The sequence below is a fragment of the Urocitellus parryii genome, chromosome 1, assembly GCF_045843805.1.
Source record: "Urocitellus parryii isolate mUroPar1 chromosome 1, mUroPar1.hap1, whole genome shotgun sequence".
Classification (NCBI taxonomy): Eukaryota; Metazoa; Chordata; class Mammalia; order Rodentia; family Sciuridae; genus Urocitellus; species Urocitellus parryii.
In genome coordinates, this window is record NC_135531.1 from 123,552,576 (window position 1) to 123,574,936 (window position 22,361).

At 32.2% G+C, this 22,361-nt stretch overlaps 1 protein-coding gene across 1 annotated transcript in view; it reads right to left on the minus strand.

The window, feature by feature from the left end:
* Window positions 1-5,426: 5,426 nt before the first annotated feature.
* Ythdc2 (YTH N6-methyladenosine RNA binding protein C2) overlaps window positions 5,427-22,361 on the minus strand; it is an 80,972-nt gene continuing 64,037 nt past the window's right edge. Inside the window, 6 exon segments of the mRNA XM_077801286.1 lie at window positions 5,427-8,275; window positions 9,665-9,847; window positions 10,574-10,777; window positions 15,823-16,000; window positions 20,401-20,606; window positions 20,609-20,704. Of these exon segments, the coding sequence (XP_077657412.1) occupies window positions 8,195-8,275; window positions 9,665-9,847; window positions 10,574-10,777; window positions 15,823-16,000; window positions 20,401-20,606; window positions 20,609-20,704 (948 nt within the window). The 3' untranslated portion in view covers window positions 5,427-8,194.

Genomic DNA, 22,361 nt, shown 5'->3' on the forward strand with positions numbered 1-22,361 from the left:
TGTATACTCCCTCAGGAGATCTCTGGGGTTCTCTCTATGCAGTCCTCTATCTCTGATGTTCTATTCAATGAACTCCAGCTGGTAAGGTTTCCGCACTTTCACCTTTGTCTAGCCAATTCAGAAACTATGCAGTTCTGTTTCTCTTCCCTTTCCCTGTGGCATGGTCTGGAAACTTTCTCAAGGGAGGGCATTTGGGCAATTGTAAAGGCTCACCTTATTCGTTTTCTTTCTCTGAGATTACCACCATTCATTGTCTGATACACAGTGTCTTAAGAGCTGTTGTTTCATGTATGTTGTTTTTTTAATGTTATCTGGCAAGAGAGTATCATGTTATTCCATCGTTTTGTTGCAAATGTGCAAAGACACTTCAATAAGGAAAGGGTAGTATTTTCAATAGTCATATTGGAAAAATTGGACATCCATATGCATAAAGATGAACCTCCAATATAGATCACACACCTTATACAAAGACTAATTCAAAATGTATCATGAATATAATTATAAAGCATAAAATCATAAAACTGTTAGAAGAAAGTTCAGAGTTCTTACCCGTACTATCAAAATCAATATTCATATAATTATAAAAAATGGGTAAACTATAATTCTTCAAAATTAAAAACTATTAGGAAACTATTAAGGGAAGGAAAAGACAAGCCACAGATAAAGAAAAATATTTGCAAATCACGTATCTGACAAAGGGCTAATACTCAGGATATATAATGAACAATCAAAACTCAACAGTATAAAAACAATTTTCAAAGTCCAAAGCAACATTTATAGCCATTAGAGAGATACTATTTAAACCCATGATTAGATAGTATTGTAAATCTAATAAAATGGAGAAAACTTTAGAAAATACTTACAGTAAGAAATGCTATCAATGATGTGAAGCAACTAGAACTCTCAAGACACTGCTAATAGGAATGCAAAATGTACAGCCAGTGATATGATTCAGTAATAGAAGGAAATCAATAAAGTCAGTTATGGTGGTATGCACCTGCAGTCCCAGCACTGGGTGCGGTTGGGGCATTAAGTGAGAGGATTACTTGAGTCCAGGAATTTGAGACCAGCTGAGCTATACAATAAGACCTCTTCTTTAGAAACCAAAACAAAACTATTTTTTCTACATTTTTTATTGGTGCATTTAGTTTTACATTTTGATAGGATTTGTTCTTACAAATTTGTACATGTACAAAACATAACAGTATAATTTGGCCAATTTCACATGGCCCAGCATTTCTCTTCTCCCTCTCTGCCTCCCATCCCTTCATCTCTTTTCAGGAGATCCACCCCCAAACTTTCTTTTCCTTTTTTCTCTCTAGCATTTTTCTCTCCAGATTCCCCATATGAGAGAAAACATATGACCCTTGACTTTCTGAGTTTGACTTATTTTGCTTAACATGATGGTCTCTAATTCCATCCATTTTTCTGCAAGCACCATAATTTCATTTTTCTTTATGGCTGAATAAAATTCTATTGTGTATATATACCACATTTTCTTTATCCACTCTTTTGCTGGTGGACACCTAGGTTGGTTCCATAGTTTTGCCATTGTGAATTGTGCTGCTATAAACATGGATCAGCATGTATTATTATAGTAAGATGACTTTAATTCTTCAGGTGAAATACCAAGAATTGGTATAGTTAGGTCATATGGTGTTTCCGTGCCTAGTCTTTTGAGAAGCCACCATATTGATTTCCATAGTGGTTGTACTAATTTACAGTCCATCAACAGTGTAAAGTGTTCCTTTTTCTCCAAATTCTCTCCAGCATTTATTATTATTTGTATTCTTGATGATTGCATTCTGACTTGTGTAAGATGAAATTTCAATTTTCATTTGCATTTCCCTAATTGCTAATGATGCTAAACATTTGTTCATGTATTTGTTGACCATTTGTATTTCTTCTTTTGAGAAGTGTCTGTTTGATTCATTTACTCCTTATTAATCAGGTTATTTGATTTTTTTCAGTGTAAAGTTTTTTGAGCTCTTTGTATATTCTAGAAATTAATCCTCCAAGTAGGTAGGTTGCAAATATTTTCTCTAATTTGTATGTTTCTCTTAACACTTTTAATTATTTCCTTTGTTGTGCAAAAGTTTTTTGATGCCATCCCATTTTGGCATCATTTCCTGATTCTATTGAGTCCTATTGGGTCCTATTGAGAAACTTGGTGCCTGTGCCTACAAGCTGGAGTATTAAACCTGTTTTCTTCTAAGAATTTCGGTTTCTGGTCTAATTCTGAGGTCTTTGATTCATTTGGAGGAGTTGTTTGTTTTTAATTCCTCCCTCCCTCCCTCCCTCCCTTCCTTCCTTCCTTCCTTCCTTCCTTCCGGTGCTGGTGCTGAGGACTGAACCCAGGGCCTCACATGCTTCTTCTAGAGGAGAGCTCTACCCCTGAGCCACAGCCCCAGCTCTGAGGAGTTGGTTTTTGACAGAGGGTCTAGTTTCATTCTTCTACATAGGGATAACCATTGTCCCAACACAATTTGTTAAAAAGGCAGACTTTTCTACATTGTATGTTTTTGGCATCTTTATCAAGGATCAGATGACATTAGTTGGGAGGGTGTGTCTCTGTGTCTTCCACTCTGTATGTTTGGTCTATGTGTCTGTTTTTATGCCAGCAGCATGCAGTTTCTGTTAATACAGCTCTATGGTATAACTTGAAATCAGGTATTGTGATGCTTCCAGCATTTTTTTTTTTTTTGGCCTTAAAATTGCTTTAGCTATTCTTGATCTTTTCTACTTCCAAATGAGTTTTAGGGTTTTTTTCCCCCTGGTTCTGTGAAGAATGTCTGGTATTTTGAAATTTTACAGTAATTATGAAAATTTTAAACTAAGCACTAAATTGTGACAAATACTTATCCAAACAGATATTTTGAGAAGAGCATTCCAAAGAGGAAAGTGAAAGCAACTCTGAGGCTGAAAACCTACCTGGTGTTTTCTAGGTGTAGCAAGGTGGTCAAAGGCAGCTAAAGAGGAATTGAACAGAGAATAGTATATGGCCTTTAGTGATAAAACAGGTGAATGTCACACAGGCCATTATAAGAACTTTGGTTTTAGTGAAATGGGATGTCACTGTGGAGTTTTGAGCAAGAAAAGCAATATGAACCAATTTAATGTTTTAAAAGGCTCACTCTGACTTCTGTTTTGAAAACAGGTTATCATGGCATGGGATAGGAAGGATGTAGAAGAAAGAAGATGTCTTAGGAAGCTGTATCAATAACCCAGGTCAGAATGATAGTGGCTTAGTTCAGAGTGGTTATCATAGATGTGATGAGAAACAACTGGATTCTAGGTATTTTTTAAGATAGACTCAAAAAAGAATTTTCTGATTGTTTGGACTGAATTGAATAATGAGTTAAATAAAGAAGGCAGGGATGATTTCAAGATCTCTGGCCTGAACTAATAAAAGAATTGAACAAGTATCAAATGGAAAGAGTTTTAGATGGAACAAGTTGTGGAGAAAGAACAGTAGTGCCATCTTGAATACACTTGAGTTTGAGATTTTATGAATCAAGTAGGAGAGTCTACCTTGGGCTAGAATATCAGGAGTGCATCCAGGAGCCTAAAGCATACAGACTAAACAGCATAGTCCTTGGGTACAAGAAGAACCATGAATAGAGAGTTCTAGGGCAGAGTGTTGACATGTGTTCTAGTATGCCCAAACTGGAAGGTGTGATCTCTTATACAGTAGCTGTTTAAATGTTATCTTTCTTCTCAGGTACTGATTCAGGGGTGAAACTTATTCATTCTTCAAGACTTTTATCTAAGGATATAAGATTTTAAATAGTGAATGAGTCTCTGCTCACAAATTCTTAAATAAATCTGTCTGGAAGTACTCATCTAAAATTATTCTTTTCTCATTATCTTTGCTGTAATTCGTGGAAGTGAGGCTGGGTTGTTTAATAGATGTTCCTATAATGCAGTATCCTGACATATCTGAAAGGGAGTGGCTGCAGGAACTCCAAGCTGCTCAGAGAATCAGAAGGAACAAATATGAATTATGGGTAAGTTTTAAACAAAGTATCAGGTAATCTGAAAAAGACAGCAACTGATAAATCTGTGAAAATATGAAGAGAGTCTTTAATTTAAGAAGGAAATAAGTAGGAAAATGCAATAAAATCTAACATTGGCTTCAGCTGCAAATAAGTCTTTATGTACATATTATGAAATGAAAATATTTCCAATCACAAGATGTTTCTTTCTGGTCCTTCCGATCCCCCTGCAAAGAAATAATCATCAATAGTACTACTTTGGATTACAATTTTTATATATAAACACATGTGTATAATAGCATTATTTCAAAAAGGTTATTTTCAACCCAATCCTAAACTCAAATAACTACCAACTGGGTGGTTTTGGTGGTATAGTGGTGAGCATACCTGCCTTTAATATAATTTCCAATTAAGTTGTTAGCTATTAAAGACATACATTTCTCTTTTCAAGAGAACAAAATACAGTGGTTCAGCACTAGATCCAAGGAAATACAATTCTCATAATGAACATTTAGTTACTAGGAAAAGTAAAAAAGGAAATATAAGAAACTGAAAACCTCAATATCCCTTGTTACATTCATTTGCTTTTTCTGAGTAGTTTTATGTTGCCTTGTATTTTCTTGAAATACAAGATAAATGTAATTTTCATATAGCATAAAAATTATGACAAAGACAATATCAGTGGGACTTGACTACTTTTCCTTCTTTTGTGCATACTTAACTGATGTTAGAAATAACAAATTAGACAATAAGAATTAAGCTAAATCTTAGATTCATAAACTATGTTCAGCAGACGAAAGGGATAATTTAAATAACATTTACCATTATTCAGACAGCAAGCTGTATTGAGGGGCAATGAAGAGTGGGGAGGGCATTTAGGAACCCTCCCCCCTTTTTTTGGTACAGGGAATTATCCCAGGGACACTTAACCACTAAGCCAATACATACCCCTTTTTTAAATTTTGAAACAGGGTCTCACTAAGTTGCTTAGGGCCTCATTAAATTGCTGAGGTTGGCTTTGAACTTGAGATCCTCTTGCCTCAGATTCCTGAGTTGCTATGGTATCCCATACTTTTTTGAAGCCTTTCATTTCCTCAATATTTAATCATAGAGTAACTGTTTTACCAGTGTTTGTTCAGAATGATAAAAAATTAGGAAATGCTTCCTTGAGAAATTGCTTAGAATAATTTATGCATTTTATAGGTATTCATTCTCAGTATTAAATTGCCCAATCAAAACAGGTCTAGTGTAAAATAAGCCTCATGCTTTTAAAAAAATATTTCTAATTGTAGATGGACATAACACATTTATTTACTTATTTTTATAAGTAAATAAATGTGTTATGGACTGAACCCAGTGCTTCACATGTACCAGGCAAGTACTGTACTACTGAGCTAAAGCCCCAGCCCCACAAAAACTCTTGATTAAATAAACATTTTTTTCTATTCATCCATTCCTTTATATAATCTCTAAGATACTTTTATTTCCTAAAATAGACATTTTCTTATAAATGCATAATATATTCTTGCATCTCAAAGCTAATTAAAATATGAAAAATCAGTTTCATACATTCACCAAAAGATTCTGTGCAGGTAACTTAGAAAAGCTTTTATAGTATGCTAAGTTGGGAGCCCATTTCTAATACTGACTGACCATTATAGACAGGAATGGTATTATTTTTCATTATGAAAATAAGACTCCAAAGACCTGTTCCCACTGTAAATTTCCCTCTTCTTCATTATCTCTGTGAGCACACAATATAGGCAACAAGCACATATTTGTTATTCTAGGTTTACTTTCTCATTGATTAATTAGTCATTTTTTTCAACTGGCTAAATGAGAACTATCTGACTTGTTTCTATCTGACTAGTTTCTATGGTAATGTCCTTAGAAAAAAGGGCTCTGTGTCTTAATCAGCCTGGTCTTTGATCTCAATTATCTAGCACCTAAAGGATTAAAGGAATACTAAATAATAATGTAGTCATGGTACTAACTATCTAATATAACTTTTGATATAAATAAACACAGCTGCTTGGAGGGGCAGCCACATCTTTTCCTGCCTCTGCATCTTGTCTCTGTGTCTTCTTTTATTTTCCTTACAGGTAGACTGATGGAAACCAAGTGTCTTAGGTACTACTACTACATGAGAAGTATTTGGCAAATAGCAGGTGCTGTTTTCTTAATGGAAAAATACTAACATTTCAGTGCAAAGTACTTAAATGTTATTTCTGAATATTTTATTAATATTTAAAAGATTTTATAGTAAAAAATTTTGAAATTTTTGCCATGGGGCAGATACAGATATAAAACTACCACCTTCTGTATCAATGTAGTATTTATTTTTCTAGGTATCTGAAATTCACTAATCTCAGGGAATATTATTGATCATTGTTACCTGAGTCCTATTAGATGATATCAGAAATGACAAGATCTGACTAATTCAATGAAATTTCATTTAATAAGTATATTTCAGTTCATGTCTTTCCCAAACAGCATTTTAATTACATTCACATTGTATTCACTTTAAATACCAACAAGTCCATTACTTACATATAGAGCTAGACATTAGGAAACAGAATATTAAAACAAATTTTATTCTTTAGAAGTCCTTCCAAATTTAGAACACTATGAACTACTAAGTAAATACCTTAAAAAGTATACATTATCAGGAAAACACAGTAAGAAAAGAAATGTAATACACAAGCACAATGGAAAATAATTCACATAGGCTCAATTTACATGTATTCTCCAAGTACAAAAAAAAAAAACCCAAGAACTACTAATACAGGCAAAAATCACAGCTGACATTCTAAACTAATGCACCAATATACAATGTTTTCCCAGAGAAAGTAGAAGGGTTCTCAAGATTTTATGTTGACCCATGATTTTTCACTTCTTTGTCCTCAAATACATAGAGAACTTAGTTTTTGTTTTGTTTTTGCCTTTAAGTAAGATTTATATCTTTTTATAACAATGACTCATATGAGAAGTACTATCAAATCTGTTGTTATGGAGTTGAGTGACCATGACATTTCATTCATTTTTTCCTGTACCTCTAAATTTTCCCTTGAAAAAGCCTCTAAGGAAACTTCATCAACACTTCACAAAGACATCAAACTAAATAACTGAGATAGCAAGAAATATGAGATTTGGCATTAGTGCATGTTTGCAAAAAATGGTAAAAATCCCCCACTTATTAAACTATAAATGCAAAAGAAGGGAGAAATTGAAACATAAATGGAAGAAGGGATTTGGAATTGTAGTCCTTGTGAGCTTTAGTTTCAAAGACATATAGTAACCAAACTACCAATAACTGCTGAGCACTTTTTAAAATGTGTACAAATTTGTTTGAATTTTTAACTTGTATAAATCAAGTTTCTGTAACCAAAACAAAGTGGTCATAATTATTGTGCTCACAAAAGAGGTATGTGAAGGTTTTTACATGAGAGGAACAAAGGAAGAGGTATGGTGAACATGAGGATAAAAGAGGCACATACAGGAATGAAACTTAACACTTAATCTGATCTGATCAAAAACAGGAAGGAACTCTGCCTTTCTTCAGATATAACTGCATTCATAATCACAGAAAAAGAATATCCCTCCCTTTTTTCTTAATGCATCTGAGGTTTAAAATGGCAGAATAAATAGCCCTTAATTAACACCCACTATTTTTAGAATTTTGTTGTTTTTATATGATAAATATTAAAAGTTGTCTCCTTTAAAATGGTGCTCACATGTACTGATATATTCAGGCCTGTCCTGCATTAAAAAGTCATAAGCAAGTGTTGTAGTGAAATAATTTAAAGAAATGTTTAGCTTCAAATTAAGTTTTTTAAAAATAATTACTGTTGTACCAAATAGCTGAAACTACTATTTTATTCATTGTAAACATATAATTAACATTACATAATCTTTCCCAATGGTCACTACAAAAACTGAGAAGATCCTTTTATCTTATAAATTAAGATGGTAATTCTGAAGCAACACTCTAAACCAGAAAAACCCATTCACGGCGCACGCACAACCTTATCTCAGTTTTTGAAAGTCAGTGCATTCAGTGGTTATAATATGTATGATGTTCTCATATGTATTATAAGAATTCTGGAAGAATTAAAAAAAAAAGATAAATAATCTGAAGGTCATCCTAGTGGTAACAAACATTGCCGTACTTGAAGTCAAGCATGGTATAAACCCAAGTGTCAATCAGTTGTGGTTTTTTCTCCCAATGGAAGGCGTTCCCATAACTGGAGCAACTGTTCACCAACTTGAGGTTCCAGTTCCTAAGTAAATGAAAAGTCAAAATAAATATAAAAAAGAACTGGAATGAAAATATTATTTAGTCACCAAAATCCATACTAATAACAATGTTAAAAAGAAATCACTTTAAATTTCATTTTTCTACCAGGACATGCTAAAATCCTATGGTCCACATTATTTTCATTCTTTGCTTTAAGATATATGAAGTAACCACAATCTGAAAATACCTCAGGTTTTGTGACAAAATGGACAAATTTTCATAGAGTCTTCCTAGGATTCTGTCTATCTAGAAATAATGGATTTTGTTTTGTTTTTAGAACAGATTTAGCAAAAGCACTCAACTTGAACTTCCAAAGGCTTATTGTGAAATCTAGCCTAATCAGATGTTCTCAGGTCTTTTTCAAGAAACTTTCTTATCTTAGGAATTACTTAAATTAAATTTATTTCAATATCATTATTATAAAATAAAATATTATGGAAGTGAAAAGAATGTCAATTTATAGTCCTCCAACAGCATAAGTAATTTAAAAAAAAAAACTAACAACTTTCCCATGGTGATGAGAAATGGGACACACAGACTCAAATAAATAATTAGCTGTGAGATCTTAGTAGGCAAAACTGATCTCTGAGTCTCTTTTCTTTTACATAAAATTTGACTAATAACTCCCTTTATTTCTAAGAAGCTATATAAAGCAGCAAGCACTGGTGTTTGGTGCTATATGTTAATTCCCACCACTGGGATCGGCTTAAAACGCACATAAACAGCATCACCAAGGCAAACAAAATGTAATAAAAACAAAGATTAGTAGAATATTAAAAGATTGTTTATTCAAGTTACATAGTTAAAATGAAAAGAAGTTAAATACTGTTGTCATTTGAGACTTAAATCAAATGACCTCAGGATTCACTCAGCTTTTTTTTTTTTTTTCAAGTTTTTCCTTCTGGCAAGTTCTTTGTTGTTGTTGTTATTATTTTTAGATATACATGACAGTAGAGTGTATTTTGACATATTATGCATACATGGAGTATAACTTATTGTAATTAGGATCCCATTCTTGCAGTTATACATGATGTGGAGTTTCACTGGTCATGTATTCACATATGAACATAGGAAAGTTAGGTCCTATTTGCACTCAGTTTTAATCATTTCTTAGTAAGTAAGATAACAGAAACCTCCATGAAATGACTTATGAAAGACTTCCTGTAAGCAATTACAGTAAGAAGCAAAATTTATGAAATGTTAAAAAAGCAATGAACTACATAAGACACATTTCAATCAGCTTTTACACCAGCTCTATTGTATATCAAAATGTTCTCCATGTACACATGGAATATATAATTTGTATTTGTACATCTTCTCCTCTAAGCACTAATAGCAAAAGAAAAGAAAATATTTAAATGCCAGTGTATACCTGCCCATCTCTGCTTATCTGTACTTTTTTGTTGTCATTCCACGGATTTAGTAGATGGTGTGCAAATTGAAAGGGAAGGCTTTCTTTTCGAATCCACTCCACCTTAAATACTCCTCCTAGTCCAGCTGAGCCCCAGTCCTGGCTCTTCTCCCTTCCTATCTCAGAAGACATCCTGGAAAATCCCTGTAGGTAAAATTAGGGGGAAAGGGTAGAGGCAGAATGATATTAAAATATATAAATTTATCTGCTAAGGCTGAGGTTTTAAATTTTAAGGTAAAGATGTAATATGAAAGTAATGTACACTCAAAAAAACAACAAAAGGCCTACTTTGTGATTTTTTTATATAAGGATTTACTGCTAAATTTTAGAGGAAAGACCAATTCTAGCCTAATTCCAAATATTAACAGTTTACAAATAATATATCAATAGTTCTAAGCCCACATTATTATATAACAAGTATAATCAAACCTCTTAACTTTTATTTCTAAAAATTATAATGAATATCAAATAGCAAATTCATTATTTTGTAAATTCAGATGTATAGTAAGTCAAGAAGAGTTACAAAACATGGTTTCTTCATTGTTAATACTTTCTTGGCCTATTTAATTTAAGCATAACCAAAAGGTCATGCTTCTCATTATTTTTAATCCACAGAGAACTAGTAATCTAAAGTTGTCTTCAGAAGAAAAAACTGTCCATCTAGAAAAGCTGTGTTAAGACAAGGCAAAAACAAAGAGATCCCAGTTCTAGCACCCCCTTGAAGAGATGTAAAACATTCCTAATCCTTAATTAAGAAAAAGACTTTCTTGCCTTATGATGCAATAAAAAGCCAGAGTTTGTTTTCTTTTTATCTGTATGGTATAACCTACAGCCAGAACAAGCTCATTGTACTGTTTCAGGATGGCTCACCTGGAAATGTCCAGATCCTTGAACAGAAAATACCAAGTAAACCATGCTGCTCTCCCAAAAGGCTCGATTTAGCTTCCGCTCATTACTAGGGGTTGTAGACCAGATACCTTTTTGTTGAGAAATTTCAAGGTTTCTCAGATTGCTACTCTTCATTATGAAGTATCGAATAGGCATGTTTGGTCTTGGTGAAGGAGATTTTGAGCCCTATAAGAGAATGCATAAGTTCTTGAAAGGTAAATTGACCTTTCAAAACCAATGGCTCCATTAAATAACATCTTCAAAAACAAATAAACTAAATATTTTACCAAATATTCAACAAAGGCAAATAGCTCTATCATGCCTGAAAACCTACACAAGGCCCAATCAAATTGAAGTTAAAGAGTCAAAAACAAGTACTCATTTTCAAAGCATACAAAATGCCTTGTCAAGAAAGTATCCTGGATTATCAACTTTGATTTATATTCCATTTGAATTTCCAGAAAATGCTTTAATGAACTTTCAAATTCTGAAAGCAAAACTAAGATTACTCCAGCTTACTTTTGGAGGCAGTTTCCAGGTAACAAAGGGAAGCTCAAAAGAGTCCAGTAGTCTCACTGAATTGCAAATGCAGAGATAAGAGGTTTATAGACCAAGATAGCTATAATTTACATGGCAATGTATTAAATGGAAGGGAGTTGCACAGAAAGTAAGCTCCAGAGGAACTGCATAAGATTTTAGCTAAGTACTAACCAGAATTTAACTGAGGGGAAAAAAAAGATATGCTGGAGCTAGGAAAGCAATCAACCAAATAATTCCCACATCTCACAAATGGCTGGTAATATATCATGTTATCTTCAGCCAGAACAGACACATCATAACAGTCAGGGCACAGATGCACAAAAGGGTCACAACTTAGTACCAGAACTAGATTAATACTAAAATGAAGACTGCTGTGAACCTACTCTAATACTGTTTACAATCAAACCATAAAAGAATTAAAATGACTGAAATTAAACTGTATAACAAAATAAAAACTAACACTAAGGGAATACAACAAAAATCTACCAGCCAAACAAATCGATAAGAAATAGAAAGAAAATGGAGAGTATGACCTACAACCAGGAAAAGAAAAAAAAAAAAACAGAAACAGATATGGCAGATTTAGGAGACATGAATTTTAAAGAAGCTATTATAAATGTGTTCACAATGTTCTAGAAGGCAGAAGAAGTCATGACCATTACTAAGAGAAATAGAAGCTATTTTTTAAAGACCCAAAGGAAACTTCTAGAGATAAAAATATAATATTTGAATACACATTGTAAAGAATGAAAGGTAGGTAAGACACCAAAATTAAAAATATCAGTAAACATAGGGAAACAACAATAAAATATCCAAAATAAAGCAAAAAGAGAAAAATGACTGAAAAAAACTAAAAGATATCTTTCTGCAGGTCAGAAATAATCAATTGTGTATCCAGAGTTCCCCAAAAGGTTTACCCTTTTGGGTAAAGAGATGAAAAATATGTAAAGGTATAGTAGTCATAAATTTCTAAAATTGATGAATATTATAAATAGATAAACTAAAAAACATAAATAGAACCAGACCAAGTCATATAAAAAAATCAAATTGCTGAAAATAAGTGAAAAAAAGGAAATCTTAAAAGCAGTAAGAGGGGCTGGGGATGTGGCTCAAGCGGTAGCACGTTTGCCTGGCATGTGTTCCGCCCGGGTTTGATCCTCAGCACCACATACAAAGATGTTGTGTCCGCCGAAAACTAAAAAATATTGAAATATCTCTCTCTCTCTCTCTCTCTCTCTCTCTCTCTCTCCCTCTCTCCTTAAAAAAAAAAAAAAAAATTAAAAAAAGCAGTAAGAGGGGAAAAAGACTATACTAACAATAGTAAGAATGACAATCAACTTCCCATCAGGAACTATGTAAAGCAGAAGAAAATGGAGTGACTTCTTTACAGTAATGAAAGGAAATTGCTGTCAACTTAGAATTTTCTACACAGTACAACTATCTTCCAAAAATAAAAAAGACTGATATCAAAACTATACAAAGATAACATAAAAAGATATTATAGAACACTATCCCTTCATGAACAAAACTCACGAAACAAATTTTTGATTTAACAAAATCAAACCCAGTAATATAAAAAAGATAATATCATGATCAAGTGATGTTTAAACATAATAAATGAAATCTACCATATTAACAGACAAAAAGGAGAATTATGCTATGATTTCAGATAACAGATGTAGGAAAAAAGCTCTGAATATAATTCAACACTTATTCACAATAAAAACTCACAGCAAACTAGATCCAAAAGTCTTACAATTACATCATGCTAAATAATAAAAGACTTAATGTTTTCCCCCTAAAATCAAGGCAGAGATGTCTGTTCAACATTTAATTCAATATTTTATTAGAGGCTCTAGCCAGAAAAAAATGAAGCCAAAAACGAAAAAACAGAAATCAGATTAGAAGGGAAAAACATATAACTGTATTTATTAACAGATAGATGGCATTAGCCAAGCACAGTAGCACATGCCTATAGTTGCAGTTATTCAGGAGGCTGAGGCAGGAGGATTGATATGAGCCCAGGTAACACAGGAAGACCATGTCTCCAAACAAAACAAAACAAACAAACAGATGGCATGACTATCCATGTAGAAAATTCTGAGACACATACATAAAAAGCTAACAGAATAAGTGAAGTAAGTAAGGTCTTCGGGATAAAAATACACAAGAAACCTCAGAAATTAAAATTTAAAAAAAAATCAATCATGCAAAAACATGAAATACTAATAATAAATTTAACAAAAAAGGTATGATATCTGCACTGAGTTCTATAAAACGTTGAGGAAAAAATTTTAAACATATAGACAAACATACCATGCTTCTGAATTAAAGACTTAAAACATGTTAACTGTTGATTTGTTTCAAAGTATCTATAAATTCAATGCAATATCACTTGAAATACTAAAAAAAAAAAATCTGTAAAACATGGAAGACTTTCTTGAATTTACATAAAAATATGAAGGACCTAGAATAACCAAACCTATTTTTAAAAAATGAGCAAACAGACAAAATATTAACCAATATCAAGATTCACCATAATGTTATATAATCTAATCAATGTATATTAGCAAATGGAGAAAAAAATGTGAGAAAAAACATATGTGTGCGTACACACACACACACACACATAATCTCAGTGAAACTGAACAGAGTTCAATAAACAGACCCCAAATTTATTTTTTACATAGGGGCCAAAGTAATTCAATAGAAAAAAAGGTAATGTTTTCAACAAATGGTACTGGAACAATTGTATAGGCAAAAGTCAAAACATGATCATAAAGAAAAGTTAACTTGAAATAGATCATATATCTAAATGTAAGAGTACCAACCATAAAACTACAAAATTTCTAGAAGGCAGGAAAAATCTTTGTTATCTTGGGTTGCACAAAAAATAGTAATCATGGGGCTAGAGTTGTGGCTCAGTACCACATAAAAATAAATAAATAAAATAACGGTATAAAAAAATATTCATAAAAAATAGTAATCATAAGGAAAAAGTGATGAAATAGATTCAATCAAAATCAAAAAACAGGAGCTGAGGCTATAGATTAGTGGTAGAGTGCTTGCCTAGCATGTGTGAGGCACTGGGTTCAATCCTCGGCACCACATAAAAATAAAAACACATAAAGTAAAGGCATGTTGTCTGTTAAAAAAAAAAATCAAAAACATTTGCTCTTTGAAAGACACCGTTAAGAAAATGAAAAAGCAAGTCAAAGATTGACAGAAATAAAGTTACAAAGGAGATACAACTAAGACTCATACACTGAATATATATAGGAAATTCACTCAACTCAATAAAAGACAATCAATAAATAATAACAAAAAAATGAACAAAAATTTAAATAGACATTTCCCCATGGACTATATACATAGGATAGCAAATAAGCATGAGAAAAGATGCAGAATATCATTAGTCATTGGAGAAATACAAACTAAAACTACAATGGCCTATCACAATATATACCCTATAATAATCAAAATTACAAGGACTAATAAAGCCAAGTTTTGTCAAGGATATAGAGGAAATGGAAGACTGTTGAATAGAATGCAAAAGTGCCATTTTAGAAAACATGGGATGGTTTCTTATAAAGTTAAGAATATCTTTACTATTCAAATCAACAATCCTACTTCTAGGTATCCAGTCCAAAATAGAAAACACATTTACATGTAGACTTGTATTCAAATATTACATCAGATTTATTCATAATAGCAAACAAAAAAAACAAAAAATTAGAAACAACCCAAATGTCCATCAACTGGACAACTACCCAGAAATAAAAGTAATTAATAATACATTTAGTAATGTGGATGAATTTCAAAAGCACTGTATTAAATGAAATAAATCAGACTCAAAAATAGGAAATTCTAGAAAAGGCAAAGCTCAAGGGACAAAGAACAGTCAGTGGAAAGTTTCCAAGGCCTAGGTTGATGGGAATGTTTTCTGTACATGACTGTGATGCAGATACACAATTATGCATTTGTTGAAATTCACTAAATTGCAGTTTACATCGGCAAATTTTATTATATGTAAATTATACTTAAAGTATTTTAAAAGAAGACAAAAAATTCAAACCCTAAGAATGCAAATTCAGAAAAACATTTCTTTCCATTGAACGAAAGTGTTTTAGCAAACATTTTCAACAAACCACAAACCCCTAATCAAATACTTACTTAATCAGGTACTCAGGAAAGTTAAAAGTTAACATATTCTGAACATATAAATAAATTCTGTTACAATATTTTTAAGTGATAGTTTTCAGTTCCTTAAAAACATCTCATACATTCCTATCCCTAATCTATCTTCTCCATTTTATTTTTTAATTTGTATATTTTAATATAACTATTGAACTGTAAAAATCAAATAATGAAATGAAACTTTTCAATTCTGAAATTATAAACCAAAATTATTTTAAATTAAGACAATCTTTTGTTCTTTGTTTTAACCCAAAAGCTTCTAAAGAAACAATGAGCTGCCTAACTATATGACATTAATGAATCTGTTAGTCTTAAAATAAATTATTTGGCAAGCAGGAAACTAAAAAACATACTCAAAGTGTCGCCAGTATGCCAGCCTCAATTTTTCATAGTTCATAATTTAAAAAACAGAATTGTTTATAATTTTGAAAAATATGTAACATCAGTAGTGCTACAAATGAGTTCCTTACTACGTCTACTTTTAGATACTTTACCTTCCCTGAAGATGGAGGAGAAGGACTAGCACAAGGACTGGGGTAACTACTGCTGTCTGTAGATTTCACAGAAGATTGATCTGATCGGTCATCAGTGCTTCGTTTAGGATGTAAAATTCCTCTATCTTTGTACTTTTGAGGTGGGTGTAATGCTGGAGATGGAGATTTCATCAATACTCTTGAGCAAGGAGGAAGCAAATATCAATTATATTTAAGTTTGTAATACAAAGCTGATGCTATTTCAATTAAAAGTCCCAATGACATGATGTATGGAATAGTCTTTTTTAAAGGAATCTAATTTTCTATTATGTTTAAAAGCTCAGAAATAACAGAACTTGGCTGTGAAGTATAACTCAGTAGTACGACAGTTAACGAGCATGCATAAGGCCCTGGGCTGGATCCCCAGCACAGGAAAAAAAGAAAAAGAAAAAGAATTAGCTGGGCTATATGAGTATACTTTAAAAAATGAAGTAAAATATACATTTTAAATGATTAAGATCAGAAAGGTTATTAAGTAAAATAGATTTTAAAAGCCTACTAAAAATTACAGTGTGGTAAAGTGAAAAGAATGCTGGACTAGAGTTAGGAGATACAGATTTCGAGAACAGTACTAAGTTTACAACAAACACCATGTGATCCTGAGCAACTCTCTTATCTGTGCTTTAATTGATCAGCTAAATTAAAGGATTATTCAAAGTAAACTCTAAGATTCTTCTAATCAAAAATTCTATGAATAAATGCCACAAACATATCACTCAGAAATTTTACAATTTTTTTTAAAGTATGGGTCTTTGTGGTACAACCATACATTAAGTATTTCCTGGTCACAATATAAAGTTCACAACATCACCTATAAAATATTCTTTTGACAAACAGTGTATCTAATCAAGCCTTGACAGATAGCTTCCAGTTTACACAAAATACACAGAGTATAAGAATAAATGATGCCAAGAGGAAACAAAGAGACAAACCAAGAATGTGGGGTATCTCACAGTTCCAGCGACCTTGACCTGTTTCTTCAAAAAGGTTGAGAAGAAATGCTCTAGATCACAACAGACTCAAGAAACTTGAAAACCTAGTATAATCAATTCCTGGATGTGCATTTAAATAAAACCATAGTTTGAGATAACTGGGGAAATGTTAATTTTGAGGGGATTGGTGGCTACACTTCAACTGTACAGAAAAAAAAAGTCCCTATTTTTAAGAGATATATATGTAAACATAGAAGGGTAAAATGTCAAGATGTGTGGGATTTACTTTGAAATATGTAAAGCAAAAAAGAAAAGAAGCAAGAACAAAAAAGCAAATTTTTTCAAACAGGGGAAAATCTTGGCAAATTGTTCAAGCTAGACTATGGAGTTCACTGTGGAATTTCTTTTCTGTGTTTAATGATGGTTATAATAAATATAAAACCAGAAATTTAAGTCTTCAATAATCCATAAGCTTCACTTGTCTTAAAATTATAATTACTCTGTCTTCAAAACAAATTAAAGGAGTTTATCCCCATGTTTGCTTCTCTTAAAATATCTTAGAACAGGATTCTTTAACAAATGAAAGAAAATGGCTAAAAGCCTAAAAATATTAGCAATAAAATATATAATGAATGCACATATAAATTATTAACAAAAAAATATAAAGTGTAAAAACAACTCTTCAGGTATATTTTTCTCCAGTTAACTGAGGTCCAATGAATCACCTTGTTACAACCATCATTCTTGCCCTGGTAATTAATGGACCTGAAAAATCAGTAACAGAACCTAAATGAAGATAAAATCTTATTAAAATTAAAATGGTGGGGGCTGGGGATGCAGCACAGTGGTAGAGCGCTTACCTAGCATACTCAAGGCCATAGGTTCAATCCCCAGCTCTGCCAAAAAGAAAAAATTAAAATGATGTTGTCAATGGAACTAAATGTCTAGTTTTGTGATTTTCAAATTGGTCTTGTGCTCTGAGAAGGATTCTAGCTTTTCTCTCATATGTGTTCTTTCCCCAAAAATTTCATTCAAGTAGAAACAAAAAGTTCCCACCAACCTTTACCTAAATTTTCATTTAAGAAGATTCTCATATAGATACAGTGGCAAAAATTATTAATTTATTAATAGGAAAAAGGGTTACCCTCTATCACCAAAATATTATTTATAAAATGATATTTTAAAAAACAACATTGGTATAATTTTAGGATGAAACATTGGCAAATGCTATTATTTAACAGTTTCCACATCAAGAAAATTTCATTAAAAGAAATTGTTACCTAATCGGTTACTCCCTTATAGTGAAAATTATAACTATAAATACCTTTTCCTAAGAAGCAATCCCACTAATTTTATAGCTTTTCCCTTGAAAATAAATATTCCTAGAGTAAAACAGTGATTACTACAGGCAAGAAAGGGTAAGGTGGGGTGGGGTGAGTGCAGCTTGGAGAGAGGTTTGGCTTAATGGCACCAGAACAGATATTAATTATAAGTTCTAGTGTTCTACAGTACAGTAGAATTGATTGAAGTTTATAATAAGCTATTATATATTTTATAAAGACTTAGAAGAAAGGAGTTTGAAGGGTCCAAACACAGAAATGATAGGAGATACAAATACTAATTACCCTGATTCGATAACATTGTATACATTGTTTCAATGTACTGAAACACTGCATTCAAAGCCCAAAATATGTACAATTGTTATGTTTTAATTAAAAAGAAAAAAATGCTTGGAGAACCAAAAGATGAAATAAATCTACCTAAGAGTCCTCACTCTATTCTTCACCATGCTACATGAACTCAAGGCCTTATCTATTAATACCACCAAAAGTCAAAAAAAATGAAATCCTAACTGGTAAAAGAATGAAGAGTGGCAGGCAGCAACTTGCAAAGAAATGAAAAAGGTTGAGGCTAATAGCAATATCACATTTAAAAAACGAATTCATAAAATAACCAGTTTCTAAATTATACTTTCTAATTTCACTTATTTTCTCTATTTCCCTATTTTTATTAAAATGAGCATGTATTGTTTTTATAAATGAAAAAAAAGGAAGCTTTATATATAAAGCTTCTAAGCTTAATTTCTCATGTCTAAAAATGTATGTGTCCCAGTATACAAATGCATTTACACACATATACTTAAAAGTGCTGCTATGGGACTAACAAGTTTTTATAAGGATAATAATACCACATAACAATTTCTATGGGAATGATTTCCTACATCCTAAACAACTAGTCTTCAAGAAAACTTCAGAATGATATTTTCAAAAAGTGGGAGTGTCCTAAGTAGAAAATGCACTTTTTGGGTCTTTTTCTCAGTAGGGTCTACACCAGAGAGAAAGGCACAAGGTTTCTTAGAAAGTGGCTGAATTATAACTAAACAACTTGGAAATCAAGTTTTTAAAATTTCTCTTTCACTGAAGTCTTAACAGACAAGTTTTATGCAAATATGCAAAATCTAATCAAAAGAAGGTATTAAAAACTCCACCTGAGCCTTGAAAAGTGTGTAAGCATCACATACCATTATTTATGGTTTCAGTTTTTAACTATGAAATCATATTCTTACTACAGAGACTTTCTTCAAACAATATCAAACTCTGCCTCATAGGTAAGATTTATTTGTCAAATAATCAAATCTAACAGGGCAGAATTTTTTAACTGATATAAAAGTAACTAAAATTTGATACCAGCAAACAACTCCATAACCAGAAATATTTCTAAATCATACCCAATGATCATTATAAACACTATTGTATTACTAAAATGTATTTTTACATTAAGAACTTCTTTTGTGCATGTGGTGCTAGAGATCAAACACAGAGTCCCATGCACACTAGGCAAGCACACTACCACTGAGTTACATGACCAAGCCAAGAACTCTCTTAGTAACAACCATTTAATAAAATCATGACACCTTATTAACAATCATTTAAGAAATTCAGCACACATAATTGCAAAGTACTAGAAGCAACAAAAGAATTTGGCACATGTAACATGAAAACAATTTTTTTTCACATGACAGTAAATTTGTAGCTTATTTATTATAATGCCTTTCCCTATAAAATGCAAACTCTGTGAAGAAACAGATCTTATCAGTTTTGTTCTCTGCTATATACCTTACACCAAGGACAACAGGCATTCAATGTGTCACTGAATGAGTAAATTAAGTACTTTTATGTATGCTAGTCAGCAATACTGTTACTAGGTAAGGCTTATGGGAAAGTTGTTCTTTAAATGGCCAGAGCCATTTATTTCTCACTGCAGAGAACAAGAAAATGTCACTTGATGTGTATCAACTAAAATATATAATTTTTAAATGTTGCTATCATTTCTAAGAAATCTTAAATTTGTGAATTCCAGAAATGAAACATTTGGAGTTTTTCCTGAAAAGAATAGCCTTATTAGATAACTCTTAAGTATCAGTAGCTTAAAATCCTTCATACAGCTTAACACTTGTTAAAATTATATTTTCCAAGTATAAAACTCTTTCAATCATATTATAATCCTTTTATGTAACCTAGATTTTAAGAAAATAATTATTAAATACTATAAATAATTCATTTTCTTGGAGAAAATCTTCTATTTAGATAGAATGTCATAAACTTACCTTTCTGCAGTAGTAGACTCATCGGAAAATTCATTATCTGCTGAACTTTTCCTACTATTATTTGATCTCCAAGATGATGCCAAAGGAAGTTCTTCTGAAGACATAGGTCTTGGCCTTTGGCCAATCCCAGATGGTTGTTGTAAACCCGCTGACTGTTCTTCAGTACTTAGAACGGCTATAATTGCTCTTATGGTAGCTTCATCAACTTTTCATCAACTTGAGACCAAGGTTTAGACGGAGCTCTCATTCGACGTAAAAATAAGCTATGCCACTTCTGTCTCAGTTGCAGCGATAAACTGGCTGCCTATAACAAAAGTTTCCTCCATTCAAATAGATATAAGTAAAATTCATGTAACATATGCAAGATACTTTTACTTATTAGCTAAGGTCTACAACTGTTTCCAAAGAACATATTTTATACTTCACATAATTTACTAATGTCATTAATTTTGTTGCATGAATGAAGTGAAATCTCTCGTTCATCATATTCTAAGCTTTCAAAGACACACAAATCAAATAGTCTAATAAAAGAGACAGTAAACATTGGTTATGGTATAATGTAATCATTACTGAAAATGTAGTAGCAAAGCAAATAAAGAAAAATACACTTAATTCTATTGATGTCATACTTTAGTGTCTGCAGAACATCCAAATGATGGTGCCCACAAGGCAGCTGGATCACTGAAACACTTAAGCTAGAAATACAAACTTGAGTACATCAGTGTATACACGGTTACTAAAGCTACACATAAAGATAAGGTTCGCAGGGATTGCGCAGAGAGTAAGAAGAAAAGAACAAGGCACAGAGAACTAGAGAATTTAAAGTTTAAGGTACAAACACATATGTGTATATGTACAAACACATATAGTCGGTGAACATCTTTAATGAAGTATACCTGGCATATATTAAAAGGCATATACATAAAGCATTTTTAAAAAGTCAATGAAACAACTCCAAAAGGAATAACAACAGAGGAAGAAATAAGGGTTAATGTGACACTAACTAATGATTAAAAAGTTGAGGCAGAAGTGAGGAAGGAAAAAACTGGAGGTCAGGTTTACAAAAAGGAGTTATTAACAGTGTTGATTATTAAAGGTTATCAAAGACATACTGGTTTTGACAACATGGAGAAGACAGCTGACTTTGGCAAGTACCATTTCAATGAAAAAAGGGTTGGTAGGAATGGGAATGCAACTACAGTGGGTTGGAATAATGAATGAATGCATGGAAAATAAAGTAAACCTAGCTCATGTTAACCACTGTTCACTTGGTTGAACCCCAAAATAGATATAGAATGAGCTTTAAAAGTACAAGTGGAATTAAGGGAAGCCTTTGTCAAAAAATTTTATAATTTGAAAAGATATATTTATTCTTCCCTATTCAGAAGTATATGAAAAAAAGAAAACAGAATGATCTCATTCAGAAACAGAGTTGTCCAAAATAAAGGAATTCTCATGTAACCAAATGTTCAATATTTTCTTACACGTATACAAATATTCAAATATTTCTAATATGGTTTGAATGCTTTTGTATCCCCTCTAAAAATTTGAAGTATTTGAAGGTGTGGAACTGAAGAGATGACTAGAAAGACATGCTCTTACAAAAGGGGTTGATGAGACAGTTTATCCCTCTTGCACTTCCACCTTTTGCCATGTGAGAAAACAACATTTTTGTTGTCATTTTGGAAGAAGAGGGCAGCCCTTACCAGCACCTAGATCTTGGACTTCACAGCCTCTAGAACTATGAAAAATAAATTTCTGTTCTTTATAAATTATCCAGTAGTAGTATTTTGTTATAACAGCACAAGTGGACTTAGCCAATAACCATAAATACTGAGCCACACTAGGTTTTTCAAGTCCTTTGCTGGGGCGAGTGGGGAGACCTGGTACAGAAAACCATGCACAAGCGCCCTGTTAAAACTTAAAAAAAAAAAAAAAAAATCTGTATTCCCTAATACTAA